The sequence below is a fragment of the Lactuca virosa genome, chromosome 8, assembly GCF_052849685.1.
Source record: "Lactuca virosa cultivar CGN04683 chromosome 8, Lactuca_virosa_CGN04683_v6, whole genome shotgun sequence".
NCBI classification, from domain to species: domain Eukaryota; kingdom Viridiplantae; phylum Streptophyta; class Magnoliopsida; order Asterales; family Asteraceae; genus Lactuca; species Lactuca virosa.
Genome location: NC_136433.1, coordinates 31783511 through 31792505, shown reverse-complemented (window position 1 = coordinate 31792505; position 8995 = coordinate 31783511). Strand labels below are relative to the sequence as shown.

The 8995-nt window shown below is 40.6% G+C and overlaps 1 protein-coding gene and 1 long non-coding RNA gene across 2 annotated transcripts; one reads left to right on the top strand and one right to left on the bottom strand.

The window, feature by feature from the left end:
* Positions 1-211: 211 nt before the first annotated feature.
* On the bottom strand, positions 212-1003 carry LOC145128832 (uncharacterized). The gene is made up of 3 exons (XR_013717123.1): positions 609-1003; positions 428-504; positions 212-321 (listed from the first exon to the last, which is right to left on the bottom strand). It is a non-coding gene; the product is annotated as an uncharacterized LOC145128832 (long non-coding RNA).
* Positions 1004-1881: 878 nt separating this feature from the next.
* On the top strand, positions 1882-7460 carry LOC145130217 (bZIP transcription factor 18-like). The gene is made up of 8 exons (XM_079065054.1): positions 1882-2159; positions 5948-6172; positions 6271-6328; positions 6715-6799; positions 6888-7038; positions 7080-7131; positions 7274-7341; positions 7424-7460. Exons 1-8 carry the CDS (start codon positions 1882-1884, stop codon positions 7458-7460), a joined length of 954 nt encoding a protein of 317 aa, XP_078921180.1.
* The last annotated feature ends 1535 nt before the right edge of the window (positions 7461-8995 follow it).

The following is an 8995-nucleotide window of genomic DNA, read 5'->3' as shown; positions in this document are numbered from 1 at the left end:
CATGAAGAGAGTAGTTCTTAGTGTGGATAGGAGGTGAGGAATCAGGGTCGGCCGCGAGATTTCGGAGACCCTGTGCAACTTAATAAAAAATAGGTCCTAAAACTTGAAAAATATATAAATTCAAGGACAAAGTTATAATTTTTCATATTCTATTGTAGATTACAAAAAATTAAAAGTTCGTTCAAAATAATACACATTTTTTTCTTGTATTCGACGACATCAAACATTCTGATTTTCGACACTTCAAGACAATCTGAAATCAAAAACTTGTAAACCTCAAAAATTTGGATTGACAGTCAATAATTTGTTTCTTCAATGCTTCTGAGATAGAGAAAATAAGAATCATAAACATTAAAGAATGGAAAAAAAATGATTTACTTATAAACAATATCAAAAATGGATCAGATAGAAAAAAAAATTATAATACCTTCTAATTTTCGAAATCATAAACTTTTGAACCTCGAAAAGCTCGATTGACATCAAGATATTATTGCTTCAATGCTTCTAAATTCAAGAAAATAAGAATAAAAAAGAATGAAAAAAGGTTGATTTACTTCAAAACAATATCAGAAATAAGAATCATAAACAATAATAAAAAAATGATTTACCTTTTGGTTTTCTTCCTTAGGCCCGTATTCCGATTTTCGAACCTCGGCACCTCATTTCCGATTCCAATTTGCTTTTGATTAATTGAAATATGAATAAAAAAGAAATCTGTTGTTGCTGACTTTTGGCTGAATGAGCGATTTTCTTGTGATTTTGTGAAGAAAGAAGTATAAACTCAAATCTTTGATTAAACGAGTGGTTTTCATTTGAATTCAAAGGATTAATGGATTTCTTTTGAATGATTTTTCTGGATTTAAGCAACAAACACATAAGAAAACAAGATCGATGTTGCTAGGCTACTAGCAACCGTTAATTGGTGCAACACCAATTAATATTTATGATTCCTAACGAGGATGAAGGAACAAAATGGTCATCTCCCGCTCATGATTCCACGTTCCTACTTAGCTGCATGCATCATTCCTTTCTCCCCTGATACGCCATATATTGCTTAACCTATTTGGGCCAAAAAAGAAAGAAATGCTAATATAAAATCTGAAATTTTATGGGCCCTAAATTTTAGTGGGTTTTGTTTATAGGCATACCTTGAACACCTCTTGGGCCGGTATTATGAGGAATATTAACACCTTGTTCTTGAGTGTAAATTTTAAGGAGGGGAACGGAAGGAAGGGGATGGACAAGAAAGGGAATGAGAAAAAAAAAGTTATGACATGTTTTCTCAAATTGCATGGGAAAGGAAGGAGGAGTTTTAATGCCAAATAACATTTTTACCCTTAGTTAGGTTTCAGCTTCAAGGTATAATAGAGAAAAGGGCAAGGATATGAAGTTGTCTTTTTTCTTTTCCTTCTCAATCCGCCCAAAAATAAATGGATACACACTATGCTTGTGTCTTTCTTCCATCTCTACCCATTTTCTTATCTCCTAAAAAAAACTCGAGAACACCATTTTCCTTTTGAATCCTCTCTTTTCCTCCTTTCTATATTCTTAAAAAAAACATAAGAGCAAGATGTAAGTATGTGGTAGGGTTGGGATGGTGGGGCCCTTTGGTTATTTTAAATCGGTTATGGATAAAAACTCAACAAAAACCGTTATTGTCATAGTTAAAGAAAATAAAATAGAGATAATCCTACAAATTACCTCAAACCAAACCGTGTAATTTAGACAAAGTTTTTCTGTTTTACCTTTACTTTACTCTTTACTTGGTTTTCAAGTTGCAACTTTGCATTGCCCTCTGTTTGAGCAGAGAATAGAAGAAAGGGGAGAGCGAACCAGGAAAGGCTCATAAGCGAAGATCATGGACTCACGCAATTGAGAAAAATGCAAGATCCATCGAATCCCAATTCTATCTCTCCAAATGTTGCACCCTTTCCTTTCAAGCCGTCTCACCACCGGCGTGCACACTCCAAGGTCAACTTTCGGCTACCTGAAGATCTAGATCTGGTATCAGACTCATTCGATGCAGCGTATGGAAGCTTCAAAGAGATTGGATATGATGATGATATGTTTTCTACTTACATGGACATGGAGAAGCTCGGATCTAGCTTGAAAGACGGTGGTGGCGTTCCGGACAGCAGTTGTAACGCCCCGACTCTCAGGTATAAACTTTCAGTCTTGTATTTCCAACTTTTAAGGTCGACTCGACGAGTTAGATGCCCTGACTCGTCGAGTAAGCACGGTTTTGGTCGCGGGTCGTAAGTAACCGACTCGACGAGTAGGAGCTGAAGGATGAAACCCTAATTTCCAGGGTTTCACACCTTATTTAAAGGATCATTAGCCTCACTTGGCCTCCCCTCATTGTCCCCTTGAGCTCTGAAACCCTAATTCGTGTGTGTGCCCCATTTAGTGTGATTTTTCAAGTTTGAGCTTGAAGATCAAGAAGTTTGAGGCAAGGAACGTGTGTAGATCTGAAGTCTACCCCAGTTTAGAATCATTTGAAGGTATCAAGTCATTACCTTGATCTTCTTCTAGCTAGATCCTTCTATATTTGAGTTTTGGGGCCATTTTGGCATTTGGTGCTACATTTCGAGTGATGATGTAACACCCAAAAATTTCATGCCAAATTTGCACTTTTAAAAAAACATTTCAACCCATTAAAATCATTACATCTTTGTTTTCAAAATGTATAATATTAGAGTTTTCCCAGAAACATAAACAAAACATGAGGAACTGTACGATCATGCCTTCGCCTTGCCACAATCCCCTGATGTACCTGAAACAATAAAGTGAAACTGTAAGCCCGAAAGTTTAGTGAGTTCCCCCAAAATACCCATACCCACAACAATACACATATAATCATAAACAACATACTATGGGTCCAGTCAACCATCCAGTTGGAATACCCCAGGCCCACAACCAACAGGTTGGAATGCCAACATACTATGGGTCCAATCATCATCGGGATGGAATACCCCAGGCCCACAACCAATAGGTTGGAATGCCCACATACTATGAGTCCAATCATCCTCGGGATGGAATACTCACGACCCACAACCAACAGGTTGGAATGCCCAGGTCTATTGGCTTCCGCACAAAGCAGATAAGCCTCAACCGCCAAACAAATATGTGCACATTTATATAATAGATAATCACATAACAGTCCATAGACAACAACTGATCTAACGGATCATACCACATAGCACATAATATCATCCTATCTACCAGGATACCGATCTAACAGACCATACCACATACTACATAATATTATCCTACCCTCTAGGATACTGATCTAACAGATCATACCACATACCACATAATATTATCCTACCCTGTAGGATACATATCATCCCAGCATAACATAACCATATAACAATCCAAAGGGCCGGCCTTGGTGCCTTGGACCCTTGAGTATAGTGAGGATAACTCACCTCGCTACTAACGCGCTGAAATGAGAAGCTCCACGCTCGGATCACTGTCACAACTCCACCACCAATATTTACCATCAAATCATGATCATAAATTTCCAATTTCCCAAATTCCCCCAGAAGTCAATTGGTCAAAGTCAAAGTCAAAGTTCAAGGTCAACAATCCTTGTTGACCTCAACTCGTCGAGTACCCTTAGCTACTCGCCAAGTTCCTTGCATAACTTGTCAACTCGTCGAGTTCCTACGTTTGCGGCCGTAAACTCCTTCGTCAAGTTTTCCTTACAACTTTCCAAGTTCAAATGTGTCCAAGGGTTGGGAAAACCCTAGCCGACTCGCCGAGTCACTTAACTGACTCGCCGAGCCCACGACTATCTTCATCGGACTCGCCGAGTTGACCATGCAACTCGTCGAGTTCCTTCAGTCCTTCATCCATACAGAGGCTTTTTAAGCCATGCTAAGGCTCCAAATTGCAGATCCAGCTTCCCAAGGCATGTTTATCACGGAAAGTTGCAAACTTTACGTGCATCCAAAGCTCTAAAGCCTTAAAATGACAAAAACCAAGCTTGCAAAGAAGTCTCACACTAGAGGGAAGATTCACACTAGAAAAGCCCTAAAATCCACCCAAAAGAGATCTAGAATGAAATGGGGTTAAGATAACAGCTTAATACCTTCCCAAAAGATGCCAACTGAAGTAGATCTTGATTCCCACGAGTTCCTTGCTTCAATCCACTTGCTTTCCCCAAGCTCTTCTCCCCAAGAATCATCTTCCAAAGCTTAAAACACACAATGGATCACACACACACACGCATTAGGGTTTTGTTGAGCTCTCAAGGGAATGTAAAGAGGCTGAAGGAGGCTTATGATTCCTTAAATAGGGTGCAAAACCCCGGAAATTAGGGTTTCACCCTCCAGCTCCAACTCGTCGAGTCACTCATCCGACTCGGTGAGTTGGTCACTTAAACACATTTCCCAAACTCGCTACTACTCGACGAGTCAGGGCATCCAACTCGTCGAGTAGAACTTGAAACTTGAAAATTAAAGCCATAATATTAATACCTGAGAATCGAGGCGTTACAGATGAACCAAGATCTGAAGTTGCAACTTCAGATCTAGGCTCATCTTGGCCCTTACAATCATAAAGTTTCAGTCTTTAGCATGCTAGTGTAATTCCTTTGCCTAGAACCTCTTCTTTTGCTTGATTTAAGTCATTAGCACCTTGCATGTACGTAAAGTTTGCAACTTTACGTAAGAAGTATGACTTAGGAGCTTAGATCTACGATATGGAGCTTTGGAATGGCTTAAAAAGCGTTTGAATGGAGAAAAGACTGAAGGGACTCGACGAGTTGCATGGTCAACTCGACGATTCTGATGAAGATTGTCGTGCAAGGACTTCTACATGGACTCGACGAGTCAGCTAGGGTTTTCCCGACATTTGGACATGCATGAACTCGGCGAGTTGCAGGGAAACTCGACGAGTCAACCGGAGATTTCACGACTTCTCGAGTTCAGGAAGGACTCGACGAGTCGGTGAACTGCACTCGACGAGTCGGGTCAACGTGGACTGTTAACCTTGACTGTTGACCTTGACTTTGACCAAGGATTGACTAGTTGAATTCTGGGGTATTTGGTAATTTGGAAATTTATGGAAATGGTCTTATGGTAAATATAGGTGGTGGAGTTAGTGTCGGTGATTCGAGAGTTTGAGCTTATCACTTCAGTGCGACAGTTGTGAGGTGAGTTCTCCTCACTATATCAACAGGGTCTACGACACCAAGGCCGACCCTTTATGATTTACATCCTGGTTTAGGATGGTTGCTATGCTAGTAATCTATTAGATTGATATCCTGGTTGTAGGATGGTTGCTATATTAGAGATCGGTTAGATTGGTATCCTGGATATATGATGGTTGCCATGATAGTGATCAGTTAGATCTTATGACTATCTATTATTGCATGCTAGCGTATGTTATTTATGTGCACATGTTTATTGGTTTGGGGAAAGGGTTGAAACAGGTCCTGCTGTGTGCAGTAGGCCAAGACACCCTGGGCGGACCGGGTAGACTGCAGGCCCAGGCTGGGCAAATCTCGTCAGGCCGAAGGCCCAACGAGTGGTACGGATAGGCTGAAGGCCCCGAGGAGGGCGGTCCAGACATGCCGAGGGCTCGGAGAGCGGTTCAGATAGACTGAGGACTGAGATTCGGTCCAGTCAGACTGATGGCTCATTATGCATGCTGTTTGCTTATATGTTTATATGATATGGTTATATCTGTATGGTGTTGGTATTTTGAGGGTAACTCACTAAGCCTTCGAGCTTACATTTATCGATTATTGTTTCAGGTACTGCAGATGATTGCGGGAAGGCGAAGGCGTGATCGTACCGCTCCCCACACTTTATGATTTCATGTTTTGATTCTGGGATACTCTGACAATATACTATTTTTGAAAACAAGTTTTGTAATAATCATGGGTTTTGAAATGTTTTTTAAAAGTTCAAATTTGGCATGATTTTTATGGATGTTACAGCAGTCGGGGGATAAACAATGTCAATGTGGTTGGTGATGGTGGAGCTTCGGGCGATGATTACGGCGACGACGGTGATGAAAAAAGAGTATGGCGAGACCTCGACATCGACATAGCAACTCAGTGGATGGCTCAATATTTTTTTAGGGAAAGCATTGAAGCTAAGAAGGTAATGGCTCCCGATAAGCTTGCTGAGTTGTGGATTGTTGATCCTAAGCGAGCTAAGAGGTACTTTTTGGCTTGTCTTCAATGCTTCTTATTTTGTCCATTTCTAATAGGGAAATACTAGTTTCTTTGCACTCGGTAATTTGATTTACCAATTTTAGATACCAACAACTAATCATTTGGAATTTGAAATCTTCTGCTAAAATTCAATCCAGTCTTGTTATGAATCGATGCAATTGTTTTGTTACGAAATCTCGTCATAATAGTTAGAGATGGAGATTGAAATCCGGTCATTATTAGGAGTTAAAGAAGAATTTGATCCAAAGTAAAGGGAAAAACTAACTGGCAGAGAGTTTTAGAACATCAACTTATGGTTTGTACTTTGTACTAATCAAGATTTTGGCAAATCGACAATCTGCTTCTCGTTCAAAGGAGAGGAAAGCACGCTATATATCTGAGCTCGAGAGAAAAGTTTAGACCTTACAAACAGAAGCAACGACCCTTTATGCACAATTGGCTCTGTTTCAGGTTGCTAATCTAATGATCCTTTACCTTCATGAACATATATTTGAGGTTAATCTTATTGCTATTTATAAATTATACAGAGGGATACAAATGGCCTGTCTTCTGAAAACACAGAGCTTAAGATCCGATTACAAGCTATGGAAAAACAAGCTCATTTACGTGATGGTAAGTTTCAAGTAGCTTCTAGCTTCTGTGACTATCGGGATTTTATATAAGCAAGTGTAATGAGACTTATTGGTTTGACAAAATACAGCTCTGAATGAAGCACTGAAGCAAGACGTAGAAAGGCTGAGAATAGAAACTGGTGAAATGTCAAGGTCGTCTTCTTCAGATGGTTATAATCTGGGCATGCACCATGTTCAATACAATCAAGGAAACATGTTCAGAAACCCGAATCAGACAGAGTCACTACAAAACCCTCACCATCGTTTATTTTCCGTTTCAGGGGCTTGATATCAAGTCGGAATGTGTTTCAATCTCCACCGGTGAAAGCAGTGGTACGTTTTGATTGTCAAGATTCTGCCTCAATTTTTTATTGTTCATAGACTGACTAACAGACATACACATGGTTAGTGGGTAGAAGAAGTTTCATTTTCTTCTAAATTTATTTAATTGATTTGTTTATTTTTACATGATTAGTGTGTTAGGGTGACGGTAGTTGTTGTAATTCATCTTGTTGTGTTATTCTTTGTTGTAGGTCATTCATTGTAAGTTGTGAGGTTTATTGTGTTTATTGAATTTATGGAATGGTATTCTTGTCTTGATTGTGTGTATTTTTTTTTACTTCAGACACAACACTTTTTTGGAAGATTTGAAAGTATATTAGCTTGGAATGTATGCAAGAAGTTGAGTGACCTAAGTAAGACATATTAGAAAGTATGTTGCTATTATACGACCTTCTCACTTAGAAAAAATATATTCAATTGCACAACACCAACAAAGTGTTATGAAATATTAAAAAGCGAAAACAACCCCTAGACTTATTGAATAAATTACAATAAAGGTATAATAAATAAATATGCCCAGGGCCGGTCCTAGATAATTTGGGGCCCTGGGCAAAAAGAAATTTGGGGCCCTCATATTGTTTTTTTTTTTTTTTTGTAAAAGGGGGCGGCACCTGCGGAAATTTTATTAATTAAAAAATTTATACAATTGAAGGTTGGGGACTCCCCACCTATGGAAAGAAAAGACTTCGGGACAAGCCCCGTAAGCCAAACAACCTAGCAACTATTAATACAAAACAACAAAATAAAAAAGCCAAAAAATGCTTTGAACACTAATACATAAACATATCAAAGAAAAAATAAAGACATTTACATATACTTTCTAGGATGCATATTCAATAGAGTGATAAAAGGCAACCAACAAGAAAACATATAACAATTAACAAATAATAAAAGAAGAGTTTTTTTGTACCTACTGTTGACTGTCAATGATGCTAAATTGTTGATGATGATATATGGTCCATTAGCATGGCCTAGACTGCTCTAGCGCGCCAGCCTGGCCTGGCGTTCCCTTGCCAACCTTACTGGGGACTCCCTTGCCAGCCCTGCTGGGGACTCTCCTGCCGGCCCGGCCAGGCGCTCCCTTGTCATCCCTTCCTGGTGCGCGCCCGCCAGCCCTGCTTGGGGCGCGCCCGCCAGCCCCGCCCGGCGCCTCCTGGCGGCCTTGCCCAGCTCCTTGCTAGTTGGGCCTGAATTGGGCTGGCCCAAGGCCTGACCCAATTCCCCTTGACCTAATTGTCCACTATAAATAAGATAGTGCCTCCTCCATGAAGGAGGACTCTTTCCCAAGTGGTTCAGCCACCACTAAGACCTTTCCCCTAGATCTTCCCCATGGCTCAGCCGCCACTATACTCCGGCCGGGTGGCTCAGCCGCCACCCGCCGCCGTCAGCCACCATACACCACCACCAGCACCAAGATGGTCCTCTCTAGCTAAAGGGAGCCAGCTCAGATCTTCTAGCTGATATAACTTGATCGTCAGAGTCCGCTCCCGAGGCACAGTCCCTGGGACGGCTCTAACGACTTTGCACTGTGATATCCAGATCTTCGCCGCAGCAGAAGACCAGAAGCATTGCCGGAGGTCGATGTCGCATCATTTGGCGCCATCCCGGATTCGAGCAAGTAGCAAAAGCCTGAGTTGGTTTCAAGCTTGTTCTTGCCTAGATCTGTTCAGATCTGTTGCATTTTAGCTCAGATCTGATCATATTTAGCACCACTTGGTTCAGGTCCGTTTGGCTTTGGCCAAGATCTGTTCAGATCCGTTTGGATCTTGCCAAGTTCTTTTCAGATCTGTCTAACCATCATTCAGATCTCTTGATCTGTTCACTTTTTTTTTGTTCATATCTTTAGATCTGTTGA